The 15,014-nt window shown below is 38.1% G+C and overlaps 1 protein-coding gene across 4 annotated transcripts in view; it reads left to right on the forward strand.

Moving 5' to 3' along the window:
* GALNT11 (polypeptide N-acetylgalactosaminyltransferase 11) overlaps positions 1 to 15,014 on the forward strand; it is an 83,863-nt gene that overhangs the window by 23,865 nt on the left and 44,984 nt on the right. For 2 of the 4 annotated variants that reach the window (XM_004372752.2, XM_023727956.1), the window contains exon 2: positions 13,266 to 13,598. In XM_004372752.2, the coding sequence (XP_004372809.1) occupies positions 13,304 to 13,598 (295 nt within the window). In that variant the 5' untranslated portion in view covers positions 13,266 to 13,303. Of the gene's footprint in view, positions 1 to 7,513; positions 8,194 to 12,611; positions 12,777 to 13,265; positions 13,599 to 15,014 lie in introns of all 4 variants that reach the window. The other 2 variants (XM_023727954.1, XM_023727955.1) reach the window with 2 other exon arrangements.

The following is a 15,014-nucleotide window of genomic DNA, read 5'->3' on the forward strand; positions in this document are numbered from 1 at the left end:
TTTCCGAGGCCAACTCTTCAGACAGGGATTGGACTGGACTGTGGGACATAAAGTGACACTTGTGAACAAGTGCCTCTTAGTCAAGTAGATACAAGAGACCAAGGGAGCAGCTTCTGTCCAGGGGTCAGATGGGAAGGCAGAGAGAGAGGAGCTGGTTGAATGTTCATGAGGAATCAGGGGCACAGGGGAGGAGTGTGCAGTCACAGAATGGGGTGAGTGGTTGGGGTCTCATAACAATGTATGTAAAAAAAAAAATTAGGGAGACTAACTTAAAATGTTCCAGTCTCCCTGCAACCTCTCCAACCTTTGTAATTTTCAGGTTTTTTTGATCCGTGCCAGTAATGTTGGGGTGAGATGGTATCTCACTGTACTTTTGATTTGCATTTCTCTGATGGCTAGTGATCACATTTCCTCATGTGTCTCTTAGCTGCCTGAATGTCTTCTTTGGTGAATTTGTCTGTTCATATCCTTTGCCCATTTTTAACTGAATTATTTGTCTTTTTGTTGTAGAGGTGTTGGATTTTCCTATAGATTTTAGAAATTAGACCTTTGTCAGATATGTCATAGCCAAAAATTTTTTTACCAGTCTGTAGGTTCTCTTTTTACTCTTTTGGTGAAGTCTTTTTGTTTATTTTCCTGTTTTCACACATGTAACCAATGGTATCATCGATTATTATAATTTTATAAAGTTTTTTTCTTTCATCTTTTCCCTCATGCTAATTTTTCAAAAGTGACACACATTTTTAGTAATTAATTTTAAAAGAGAGCACGCTCATGTAACTAGCGCTTCACATCAAGGAATAAAACTTTCCCTGCACCCTAAAGTCTTGTGCCACTTCATTCTGCCAGTCAGGCTCACCTTCAGAAGTACCTTTATTGTGACTTGTAGCAACAGAATTTGAACTTTATATAAATGAAATCATATTGTAAGTGTTATATTTTAACTGACCACCTTTGCTTACATTTGTTTGTGAGATTCATCTCTGTTGCTACATGTAGCAATGGTTGGTTCATTCTCATGCCTGTATAGTATTTAGTTGTATAAATACATGAGCTTTTCATCTATTCTTGCAAATAGGCATCTGACTGGTATTCCAGTCTCCTATAATTAGAGCTTCTGTGAATGTTCTTTTTGTGTGCGTGTGCTTTAGGTGAAAGTTTACAGCTCAAGTTAATTTCTCATACAAAAATTTATACACATATTGTTATGTGACACTAGTTGCTATCATTGTAATGTGACAGCACACTCCCCCTTCCCACCTTGGGTTTCCCATGTCCATCCAACCAGCTTTTGTCCCTTCCTGCCTTCTCATCCCACCTCTGGGCTGGAGCCGCCCATTTGGTCTCATGTGTCCGATTGAACTTAGAAGCACACTCTTCACCAGCATTATTTTATGTTTTATAGTCCAGCCTAATCTTTGTCTGAAGAGTGGGCTTTGGGAATGGTTTTGGTTCCGGGTTAACAGAGTGTCCAGGGGCTGTGGCTTCAAGGGTTCCTCCAGTCTCAGTCAGACCATTAAGTCTGGTCTTTTTACGTGAATTTGAGTTCTGCTCCACACTCTTCTCCTGCACCATCAGGGACTCTCTGTTGTGTTTCCTGTCAGGTGGTCATTGATGGTAGCCGGGCACCATCTAGTTCTTGTGGTCTCAGGCTGATGGAGTCTCCAATTTATGTGGCCCTTTTGTCTCTTGGGCTAATATTTTCCTTGTGTCTTTGGTGTTCTTCATTTTCCTTTGCTCCAAGAGGGTTGGGACCAATTGATGCATCTTAGATGGCCGCATGCAAGCTTTTAAGACCCCAGACAACACTGGTGAAGTCTTTTGATGAGCATAAATGTTTAATTTTCAGAAGATCCCAGTTATCTAGCTTATATTCTGCTATTTATGTATTGTTAGTTATGGTTTGTATCCTATTTATGCCGTGCATTAGGGCCTCTAGCATTGACGCTATTTTTTCTGCTATGACCTTTATAGTTTTTGGTTTTATATTTAGGTTCTTTGATCCATTTTGAATTAGTTTTTGTGTATGGTGTGAGGTATGGGTCCTGTTTCATTTTTTTTTTACAGATGGACATCCAGTTTTGCCAGCACCATTTGTTAAAAAGACTGTCTTTTCCCCCATTTAATGGACTTTGGGTCTTTGTTGAAGATCAGGTGACCAGAGGTGGATGGATTTACACCTGAGTTCTTGATTCTGTTCCATTGGTCAACGTGTCTGTCATCGTACCTGTACCAGGCTGTTTTGACTGCCGTAGCTGTATCGTAGGTTCTGAGGCTTCCTGCTTCTTCAATAGTGTTTTACTTATTTGAGTCCTCTTTGCTTTTCATATAAAGTTGGTATAGTTTTTACATCTCATTAAAGAATGTTGTTGATACTTGGATCAGGATCGCATTGTATTTATAGATTGCTTTGGGTAGAATTGACAGTTTCACAGTGTTGAGTCTACCTATCCATGAGCATGGTATGGTTTTCCATTTATGTAGGTCTGTTGGTTTCTTGCAGTAGTGCTTTGTAGTTTTCTTTGTATAAGTCTTTTATGTCCCTGGTTAGATTTATTCTTAAGTATTTTATTTTTTTAGTGGCTATTATAAATGGTATTGCTTTCCTGATTTCCTTTTCATAGTTCTCTTACTGGTGTATAGGAATCCAACTGATTTTTGTATGTTTATCTTGTATCCTGCTATGCTGTTGAATCTTTCTATTAGTTCCAGTAGTTTTCTTGTGGAGTCCTTTGGATTCTCTGTGTAGTATTGTATCTTCGCAAATAGGGATAGTTTTACTTCTTCCTTACCAATTTGGATATCCTTTATTTCTTTTTCTTACCTTATTGCTCTAGCTAGGACTTACAGCACAATGTTAAATAGGAGTGGTGATAAAGGGCATCCTTGTCTCGTTGCTGTTCTCAGACGGAATGTTTTCAGCCTCTCTCCGTTGAAAATGATGTTGGCTGTTGGTTTTGTATAGATGCCCTGTATTATGTTCAAGAATTTTCCTTCTGTTCCTATTTTATGGAGAGTTTTTATCAGGAATGGGTGTTGGACTTTATCAAATGCCTTTTCTGCATTGATTGAGATGATCGTGTGATTCTTTTTTTTGTTCTATTTATGTGGTGAATTACGTTAATTGATTTTCTAATGTTGAACCGTTCTTGCATACCTGGTATGAGTTCCACTTGGTCTGATGTATTATTTTTTTTATTTGATGCTGAATTCTGTTGGCTAGAATTTTGTTGAGAATTTTTGCTTCGTATTCATGAGAGATATTGGTCTGTAATTTTCTTTTTTGTGGTGTCTGCCTGGTTTTAATATCAGGGTGTGTCATGGATTGAATTATGTCCCCTAAAAAAATGTGTGTATCAATTTGGCTGGGCCATGATTCCCGGTATTGTATTGTTGTCTTCCATTTTGTAATTGTAATTTTATGTCAAAGAGGAGTAGGGTGGGAGTGTATAACACCCTTACTAAGGTCACATCCCTGATCCAATGTAAAGGGAGTTTACCTAGGGTGTGGCCTGCACCACCTTTTATCTTACAAGAGATAAAAGGAAAGGGAAACAGAGAATTGGGGACCTCATACCACCAAGAATGCAGTGCCAGGAGCAGAGTGAGTCCTTTGTACCTGAGGTTCCTGCTCTGACATGCTCCCAGACCAAGAGAAGACTAATGACAAGGGCCTTTCTCCAGAGCCAACAGAGAGAGAGAAAGCCTTCCCCTGGGGCTGACACCCTGAATTTGGACTTGTAGCCTACTGGACTATGAGAAAATAAATTTCTCTTTGTTAAAGCCATCCACTTGTGGTATTTCTGTTAGAGCAGCACTAGATGATTAAGACGGGGTGCCACAAAGCGTTTTTGATATAACAACAGTAGATGCTACCAGTAGTTGGGTTTTGAGCAGATTAAAGCATGTATGTGCTTAAATCGTTATTTACATATTTTTGCATGTACATTGTCTAGTTTCCTAGTTTGCATAGTAGTGTGGTGTTGCTCTTCACCGACAGAGATGATGTTCAGAGTCTATTATTATAGCTCCCTCCCCCATTCTATTTCCTCCCTCACCTCATGGGTATCAACTTTTCTTGTGTGGTATATGAGGAATGCTAGAAAACACCTCAGTATCAGAGCCGTGGTGGTGCAGTAGTTAAGAGCTTGGCTGCTAACCGAAAGGTTAGCAGTTCAAATCCACCAGTTGCTCCTTGGAAAACCTAGGGGGCAGTTCTGCTCTGCCTTACGGTGTCGCTATGAGTCAGAATCGACTTGATGGCAACAGGTTTGGTTTTTGGTTAGCTCGGTATTGTGCTTTATCCATCCTTTGTTTTATAATATTAGCAGTTATGTGTATATATTTGTATGTAGCAGTCTGTATACGCTCTTCTCCACGTTCCTTTTTTCAGTTCACATATGTTAGAGATTAGTCCACAGTAATATATAGAAATAGCTCACTTTCCTTTTAACAGCTGCGTATTACTCCATTGTGTGTATATTTCTTAGTTTATTCAACTGGTCCTTTACTAATGGACAATTGGATTGATTCCAGCCTTTTGCTGTTACAGATATTTCTGTAGTGAGTAGCCTGTATGTACGTGGTTTCGTGTGTTATCATCTGTAAGATAGATTCCAAGAAGTGGTATTGCTGTGTCAGTGCATATTGAATGTGTGGTAAATAAATGCATGTGTAATTTTACTAAATGTTGCCAAATTAACCTGCATAGAAGCTATACCATGTATGAAAGTTTCTTACGGCCTCACCATCAGAATAGGTTATCAAGCTTTTGGATTTTTGCCGGTTGCATACGTGATAAACGGTATCTCAGTGTAGTTTTAACTTGCTTTTTCCTTATTATGAGCAGCATTGAGTATTTCTTCTCAAATAGTTAAGAACTACTTGGCATTTCTCTTTCTGGGAACTGTCTATGGGGTTGTTGGTCTTTTTTACTTTTAGAATCTCTTTATTCAGGCTTGTGGCTTACAGACCCTAAGGTGACCCCCAGTAATTTCCCACCTCCTGGTACCCACACTCTGTAATCCTCTCCCCTTGAGTGGAGGCAAGACCTGTAACTGGCTTCTAACCACTAGAATATGGCAAAGGTGAGAGAATGTCAATCCCTAGATTGTTGTTAGTTGCCATCGAGTTGGCTCCAGCTCATGGTGACCTTGTGTACAACAGAATGAAACATGGCCCAGTTATGCATCATCTTCATGGTCACTGGTATGTCTGAGTTCATTTTTGCAGCTATTGTCAATCCAGCTCATTGAGGGTTTCCCTCATTTTTGTTGGCCCTATGCTTTACCAAAATCATGATGTCCTTTTCTAGTAATTGGTCTTTCCTAATGACGTGTCCAAAGTAAATAAGTTAGAGTCTTGCCCTCCTCGCTTCTAAGGAACATTCTTATTTCTTCTGAGACTGATTTGTTTGTTCTTTTGGCGGTCCACGATATAGTCAATATTCTTTGCCAACACCATAGTTCAAATGCATCAATTCCTCTATCTTCCTTTTTTATCATTCAATTTTTGCATGCATCTGAGGTGATTGAAAAGACCATGGCTTGGGTAAGATGCACCTTAGTCATCAAAGTGACATGATTATTAAATAGCAAAGATGATGGATGTCACTCCTGTGATTACATTATGTTATATAAAGCTGTCTTTAGCTGCCTGGAGCAGGAGACTCTCATTACTTGCTTGATGAAGTTAGAGACCATGTTGGAGAAGCCTACATGGCAAGGAACTTCAGGCTATCTCTAGTGTCTGAGGGTGTCCTTCATCTGACAACAAAAAGCCTGAGCCCCTTGGTCTTAACAGCCACAAGGAAATGAATTCTGCGTAAATGAGCTTGGACGAGATTCTTCTCCAGTCAAGCCTTCAGATGAGATTGCAGGTCGACTGATAACTTGATTGAAGCCTTGTGAGACCCTGAGCAGAGGACCCAGCTAAGCAGTGCTCAGACTCCTGACCCACAGAAACTAAAATAATAATGTGTGTTATGTTAAACCACTGAGTTTCTAGTAATTTGTTACACAGCAATAGAAAACTAATGCGGAAATATATCCTTTTGTCTGTGATGTAAGTTGCAAGATTGTTTCTAGCTTCTCATTTTTGTTTTTACTTTCTCATTGTCTTATGCTATCCCGAGTTTTTTGTTTCTGTATAATCCAGTTTATCTTTTCCTGTGTTATTTCTCAGTTTTCAGTCATAGCTACTGAAGTTTTGTCAACTCCCAGGTAATAGAGGAATTTACCCATGTTTTCTTCCTGGTACTTGCATCTTTTATATTTAAAATATCCAATTCATATCAGTTATATCTTGGTGAGTGTTGTGAGGAGTGTATCCTATTTCATCTTTTTCCATATGGCTAAACAGTTGTCCCAACACCATTTATTAAAAAGTTATTCATTTTCTCACTGATTAGTGATGTTATCTTTATTTATACTAAATTCTATTTACTATATCTAAAATCAATTTCTCAGATTTTCTCTCTCTTTCCCATTGGTTTGTCTGTCTGTACATGTGCTATACCACACTGTTTTAGTTAGCAAACCTCTGTGGTTTAGTTATTACCCAATAGGGCCAGCCCTCTCCTCTTGCTCTTCTTTTCAGGGTTTGCCTGGTTATCCCTTGCTTGTTTATTCTTTTCCAAATGAACTTTAAATCAACTTGTCTAGCTCCAGAAAAGAAAATCTGACAATATTTCTATCATGATTGTGTAGCACTTCTAAAGTTAACTTACGGAGAGCTGACATATTTATGATTTTGAGTCTTCCTATCCAAGAATTTGGCACATCTGTCCATTTGTTCAAGTCTACTTTTGGAGCTTTCAGGGGTGTCTCATGGTTTTCCGCATATAAGTTTTGGACATTTCTTACTAAGTTTTCATTTAGTGTTTTATTTTGTTTAAGACTTTGTGTTGATACTTGTAAATTAGATCTTTTCTTTTCCCAGTGGGGTTTAATCTTTGTCAGGTTTTTTTTTTTTTAATTTTATTGTGAAAATAAATAAAACATGTCATTTCTACAATTTCTACATGTACAGTTCACTAACCTTGATTATATTTTTCAAGCTGTGCAACCATTCTTGCTATCCTTTTCCGTATCATTCCACCACTATTAACATAAACTAAATGCCCCCTAAGCAAAAACCCCTTTTTCCCCCTCCCGCCCCTAGTAGCCACTAATAAGCTTTGGTTTCTATACGTTTGCTTATATCATATAAGTGAGATCATATAGTATTTCTCCTTTTGCAACTGACTTATTTCACTTGGTGTGATGATTTCAGGGTTCATCCATGTTGTGGCATGCTTTGTCAGGTTTTGAGATCAGTATTATTTTCACTTTATTAAACAAATTTGGAAGTCCCTGCTACCCCATTTTAAAAAATACTTGATCTGTTTGGACTTTCTGTTGAGACTGAGATCAATTTGGGGTAGTTGTATTTTCGTAAAAAATACCTGTTTCTTCTGTTCAGTTTGCATAGAATTGAACAGTTATCTCTTGAATTTTAAAATTTTCTCTTGCAGTGTTTTCAAATTTATTATTAAGAAATCATAGCTTGAAAGAGGAAGGCTTTGGACTTATGCTGGCATGCTGAACATTTTGCTTAATAGTGAAGATGTTTAAAGAAAGTCTCTGCGGTACAGTGAATTACTTAATATGGCCCTTCTGGCCATGCATGGTCTTGTGACTTTCACACAGTGACTGGGTGGGACTATGAAACTAAGGTGCTTGTGGCCCACCAAGGAGATTGGACAGCTTGCTGCTAATGCAAATACGGTGCATGGGACCCTTGTGAAGGTGGGACCATGCAAGTAAGGTATGTGGAAGTGAAAGAAGGGGATCTGCCAGTTTTGCCACCCAGTTAGGTTTAAAGTGAGATACGGGGAGCGAGAGAAAGGACCTGTACTGTAACACGGAAGGCAGCAAGAGACAGTGGCGCAGCAATAGCAAGAGTGATAGCGGCACAAGATGGCAGCAGACCAGCATGAGACGGCTGCGGTGGGGCTTGCCGACGCACGGAGCTAAGAGCCATAACACTTGCCTGAGAAGGCTCCGAGTGGGGCCCAGCAGCAGAAGGCCTGGTTGTAGAAGGCAAGAAGAAGCTGTTCTGATCAAGAATTGTATCCTGAGTTGTTCCGGTTACTTCTGAGTCATTCCCAGTCCCAAGTTGTACCTTGTTACTTCACTAATAAACCACTTAACTGTAAGTACAGTTCGTGAGTTCTGTGAGACATTGCAGTGAATTACCAAGCCCAAAGACAGGAGGGAAAGTAGTTGATGTTAGAGATGATGGAGTGGTACAGGAGTTTGGAGAAGTTGGATGTTTGGACATCTTTAATCTCCACCTCATAGGAACCAGTTTTGTGCTGATTCTTATAAAAGAAATTTTTCATTTACCCTCTATGTAAACTTCTTCTGTTTTTGGATACTATAAACATTTATTTCCCAGGATGTTCTCTGCTCACATTTTATACTCCTCTCAGATTTCACAATGCACAGAAGCTGAACAATGCTCCTTGACCTCTTCTGGGCCAGAAGTACAGTTTTTAAACATATAAACAAATATTTATTGATTGTTAGTACTGGTACCATGCTAGACATAGCGGGCTTGAATGATCCCTGTCCTTAAGGGGTTTGCTCACAGCAGGTATAGTAATGTTAACAGTATAGGCAAATTGTTTATCGGGATAGCTCCAGTTTATGTATCTGTAAAGCTTTTGTCTTTAACTGTACCTCTCCAGAATCTCAGTGCTAGGCATCTCCTTTTCTAGCCTGTGCATCTGGTCTTTCCAGCTCACTCTCTCTGGTGCAGCAATTATCCAACCCCACCAGGACTCTGGTGGCTTATCCATGTTTTTCCTTACCACCTCCTTCCTCCGCATGCTCACATTTCTCCTTACCTAGCTCATTACAGTCATCACACTGCATACACCTTCAACTCCCTTGCCCCGTTCTTCTCCTGTACCTCTCCAGCAAAATCCATCTCGCCGTTTGCGGGGGCAACTGCCCCTGAGCAGCTACCAGGTCATTACTGGAGAACAACATAAAATCATTGACCTGTCTCAGTTAAAATTCATGTGTATAACTGGTTAGCCTTTTGTTCATTTAACTTTTGAAAAGTATATTACATTAATATATAACTACTGAAATTTTGGCTTTATTAACCATTCAAGTTTATGATTGAAAGGATTTGTTCACTGGTTGTTTTGCATTAACTAACCTTAAGTGTTTGCTTTGACCCTCCTTTTAAATGCTTTCAGCCTTAGATGTTGAAGTGAGGGTACCTGCCTATAGAAGGAATAGCAAACAGTTTGAAGCAATAATACTTTATTGTGCAATTGCTGCATTCGTTATTGGATTATTAGTACAAACTAGATGGAAATTTCAGCTTTCAATTTTTGTTTGGATGTTTTTGTTTCTTATGAGTTAAGGAACTGTTATTCAGTTAAATGGCAGGCATCTGATTGCTTTGCACTTCCTTTGTATTTGAGTATTAACTTCTTGACATGTCTAAAAACATTCTGTCATTGTTGCTCTGAAGACTATTGTGGTTAATTATATGAATGAAATTACCTGATTTTATAAATTTCTGTCATTTTATAGGTTCCTTAATTTAGTATTATTCACTATAAGCAATGTTCTCTAAAGAATTATAATGTGGCTTGGGAAAGTAATATAATAATAAAATATAAAAAATAATATAACTCCTGAGAGGGTTGTTGAGAGTTACTACAGTCCAGGGAACCGAGGAATCCTGATATTGAGCTATTGCAGGTAACATGGGGAAGAGGTATCCTGTGAAAGAACTAGATAGACAGAATTGGCCAAATCCCAAAGGTGAGGTCTTTGAGGAGAGAAAAATTGTGCATTTTGCTCTTAAGTGCTGGCAGCCAAAAGGGACCCAGAGATGATACAGTGGACAAAGCTAACAACAACAGCCCCATAAAACCAAACGGGACTAATGAGACACAGCAGTCCAGGGACAAGGACTAGAAGGCAGAAGGGGACAGGAAAGCTGGTTATAGGGAATCCAAGGTTGAGTAAGGACAGTGTTGACATGTCGTGGGGTTGTTAACCGTTGTCATAGGGCAACATGTGTACTGTTTAATGGGAAACTATTTTGTTCTGTAAACCTTCATCTAAAGTGAGAATAGCAGCACAACTGGAAGAACATAATCGATGTCACTGAACTGTGCAAGTAGAAATTTTTGAAATGGTGTATCTTTGGTTATGTATATTTTCACCAAAAAAAAAAAAAAAAGAAGATCGAGAAGGGAGAGGGTTGACATGTCGTGGGGTTGTTAACCAATGTCAAAAAACAATATGTATACTGACTGTTTAATGAGAAACTATTTGTTCTGTAAACCTTCACCTAAAGTACAATAAAAATAAAAATTAAAAAACTAACAACAACAAAAGAAAAATAAGAATGGCCGTAGTCCTTGTGGAGGTTATATGGGTCCAGTGCAAATCATTGTGTTTTATGTTACCATCATTGTGCCTGATGCTTTACATATATTATTTCATGTAATTTCAAATATTTCATTTAATTCTGAGTATCTGATAAATACGTAATATTGTTCATTTGACATACAGCTGATAAAAATGAGGCTAAGAAAATTTGGTAATTTTTCCCAAAGTTGCATAGCCTGTAAGTGACAGAATGGGATTAGAGCTTAGTCTTGTTTTTTCATTATACCAGTGGTTCCTAAATATGGCTGTGTATCAGAATTACCATGGAAACTTATTAAAGATATAGATTCCTTGCCCCTGGAAATTGTGGTTTAGCATACTTGGCCTGAAGCCCTAGCAATCTGTGTTCTTAATATATGCTTCAGGGAGTCCCATATTTTGGAACTATTGTGTTTATGATGTTTGTACAAAATAAATTATCTGAAAATAAAACTCCTTTATAATGAAGTTGATTGATAAAGTTATAAGAAACATTGTATGTATCTTAAGTGCAGGGGATACATTGCCCCCTGCCTAACACCTAAAGGTCTGCATATCTCCTGCAGTGGGAGCAAGTATCATTGAGCGAGGGCTCTTAGACTCTGGTGGGAAACTCCCTTTCTCTGATGGTCTCTCTGCGGGTGTGTGCTGAGGTTGCTATATGCATATTAGTAAACTGTGATATATTGATTCTAGATAGGATTAGTGCTTTGTTCCACCTACCCATCTGGATGTAGGTTTTATGGGTTTGTCAGTTAAAGCAAACAAAACCCATTGCCACCTGGACCCTAGGACAGAGTAGAACTGCCCCATAGAGTTTCCAAGGCTGTAATCTTTACAGAAGCAGACTGTCATGTCTTTCTTCTGTGGAGCCACTGTTGAGTTTCAACTGCAGCCTTTCATTTAGCAGCCAAGCGCTTAACCAGTGCGCCACCAGGGCTCATGTCAATTAGACAACCAGTACACTGATGCTGATTAGATGTAGTGACCCTCACTGGGTCTTAGGCAGTCCTCAATTTGGTGTTACTGATAAGGTCCTGTGGTTAGAATTGGGAGTCCTGACTGATATACTCTCTCTACTCCCCCACCTTCACTCTGTTTCCTACCATTTTATTCTTCCTTTAGCACTTACCACAGTCTTTACGGAAGCAGATTGCCACATCTTTCTCCCTCAGAGTGGCTGTTGGGTTCAAACTGCCAACCTTTCAGTTAGCAGATGAGCACTTAACCACTGCACCACCAGGGCTCCTTACCACAAGTATAGGGGTTAGGATTTACAACACATAATTTTGGGGCACACAAGTCAATCCATGACAAGGCTTCAAACTGGATAGGGAAGAAAGTAAAACCATTAAAAGATGAGTACCTGGGGGCAGAAACAGAATATAACCTATAAGAAAAGGGAAGGGTTGAGTATCTGGAGGTTTTAATTTAAAATGGAGGAGGTCATCGTATCAGTTCTTGATGAAGCCATGGGTAGGACCAGGGTTACTTAAGTAGAATATGGGTGAGGGATATAGGAGGAACATGAGTGAATAAATGTTGAAGCTACAGTTTGGAAAGTTTCTGGTTGTCACCCAACATGATGGGGATTGGGATCAAGAATGTGCCGGCCCTTTTGTTGATGCCTATCTTCTTTAGCTCTGTAGTCACTTCCAGCTGCCCCTCTGGGATTGATTGCTATTGATGGGGCTTTTGTTGTTGTTCTGGGTTTTTTGTTTGTTTTGTTTTAAACTTTCTGAATTGACACAGTGAGATACCTTATTAGTTCTTAGTTCAAGAAATTGAGTTTTTTACCATCTTCTAGGCTTGTGGCATAACCTTTCACAAAATGGTTTAATTTTTGAAGTGGGACTTGATACTGATTTGCTTTGTCCTGATATTTTGGCAATGATGATGTTATTTGTAAATTATTTTAGGTTTTACATATATGAAGTAATTTATAAGTGTTATCTCTTTGGAGATTTCTTCTATATGCACATTACTTATATAAGGTTTTTACTGTCCAGAGTCAGTTCATTGAGAAGGTTTTATATATGCGTTAGGCTGTTTAGAAAGAATTCCTCGGCAGGCTGTGTGAGGCCTCCGTGAAGACCTGATAGTATCAGAAAACTTAGGAAAAGATTGTTGTTTAATGCCATACTTCCTGCTTCTTCCCATGTTTTACAGAGCATCTTGAGGAGAGGGAAAACAATTATCTGAACTCTTTCCATCATAAATTTGAAATGTTGAATCTAGAGTAGGCACTAAAAAAGAAACCAAACCCATTGCCGTCAAGTCGATTCTGACTCACAGCAACTCTATAGGACAGAGTAGAACATGAGGGCGGAGTAGGTGAGTAGGCGCTAGGGCTGGTTTAACCTTTGATTGGAAAGTAGAACTGTTTTTTTTTGAAGCTGCTTATTTTTAAGGACAGATTTTAAGATCTTGTGTTTAGAAAAGAATCTTTTGATTTTAGAGTTGGAAGATGGTATATCGTATACCATCACGATATACATACATTTGTGTTTTCCTCATGAAAAGTTAAACCTGAAAAAAATTACCAAATGGAAAGCAGTCTAGCACAAAAGTGAAGAGGTGTCCATTAACACGGGCAAACGAACACGTCAGCTCTTTTGCTGCCATTGGTCTGCCGAGCACCAATACGTTTGCTTGTGTTTTTAATTTTTGAGCCTTTTTATTTTGCTATTCAGTGGCATGCACAGGGTCTTAAGTAAATAATTTAAAAGTGCTGCTTGGTGGTTTGGAAAACAGTGAATATGAATTTGGTAGATGATTTATAAGTGTACTGAGTTGTCTAACAGATTTTTCCTTCTCTTTTAGGAAACTGAAAATGGCCTTTCAGTTATGCTAGGTCTATAATGGGAAGTGTCACAATTCGATATTTCTGTTATGGATGCCTTTTTACATCTGTGACCTGGACAGCTCTGCTCTTTGTTTATTTCAACTTCAGTGAAGTGACTCAGCCACTTAAGAATGTGCCCATCAAGGGGTCTGGGCCCCATGGGCCATTCCCTAAAAAATTCTTTCCCCGTTTCACACGAGGTCCAAGTCGAGTATTAGAGCCACAGTTCAAAGCACACAAGATGGATAATGTGATAGATAATCATATTGAAGATCCAGAAAAAGGCAACGTGAAATTCTCTCCTGAATTGGGTAAGTAGGTTTGACTTTTACTAGCAGTCATTTCTAAGTATTTAATCATTGGGAGGTTAAGTTTAATTATACTTTCAATCACATGTTGCTCAGGGAATTAGAAATGTGTCATTTTTTTCCCCCCTCACTGATTTATTTTGGTCATGAACTGTCTGAGGTTCTATGATTTTAGCAGACCTAGATGGGAAGTTACATTCTAATTTGTCCATTTCTGACTTTGATATTTCATGAGGACTTGGAAGAAACAAACAAGGTCTCAAGAAGGGGGGAAATGAAAAATTAAAGGGCTGGAAGTAAAATGGAAATGGGGAAGATTTTGATTGCTAGGATTATTTAATGAGGAAAATAAATGATTGAAAGGTGACTTGAGTGTATTTAACTTATTTTGAAAGGCAGATTTAATAAAAACAGACATAAGGCATTAGGTTTAGAAATAATCTGGGATTACTTATCTCTAATAAGATTTCCACTAATAAGAATTATGATAGCACTGGACTATATATATATATATTAAATATAGGAGCTTATTTAATGTGATCATAAAATTGAAAACCTTTTTTTTTCCTTCAAAATTATATTCTGTCCAATTTGGAAGCTGTAATCTACGGTATATGTCTTTGAGTACTGCAGTTCTAGAGACCTGTAATAAAATTTAGCAGATTTTATTTTAAGGGATGAATGAGCCATTTTGGTTATATTTAAAAGATAAAAGTAGAACTTTGATCTTGTCATCTAAGCATCCAATAATGAGTAATCTTGGAGTAAAAACACATAGAGATTTGAGAGATCCGTAATGACTTTCTAATATATGAAGCTGAAAGTATTTAAAAATTAGATGAGGAAACAGAAGCCAATACCTTCTTCAGTTTTGATAAAATATACCTTATCTTTTTCAAATGACTATGTAGACATTTTAAAAGCTTTAATGGGAAAGTTTCTAGCACTTTTATTTATTCATAATTATTTTGGTAAAGCTTTTTAAAAGAAGTATCTTGGGTTTACCATTTTGAATGGATTTTGTGTTTGCCTTTGAAAAAAGTAGTGAGAGAATTGTAGGTATTTGAAGTGACAAACCTAAATTGACTAACTGAAAACCTAAATTCCTTATAGAAAATCTTAAAGAGTCCTTTAAAAAATATGAGAACTAATAAATGAATTCACCAGAGCTGCAGAATACAAGATCAGTATGCACAAATCAGTTATAGTTTTTTTTTAACAGGAGTACACATGTTGTTTTATGACATTGGTTAACAACCCCACAACATATTAACCCTCTAACTTCTCAACCTTTTTTTTTTTTGGTGAAAATACACATAGCCAAAGATACACTGTTTCAAAAATTTCTACATGCACAGTTCAGTGACATTGACTACACTCTTCCAATTGTGCTGTTATTCTCACTTAAGATGAAGGCTT

Source organism: Trichechus manatus, unplaced genomic scaffold (genome assembly GCF_000243295.1).
Source record: "Trichechus manatus latirostris isolate Lorelei unplaced genomic scaffold, TriManLat1.0 scaffold00020, whole genome shotgun sequence".
Classification (NCBI taxonomy): domain Eukaryota; kingdom Metazoa; phylum Chordata; class Mammalia; order Sirenia; family Trichechidae; genus Trichechus; species Trichechus manatus.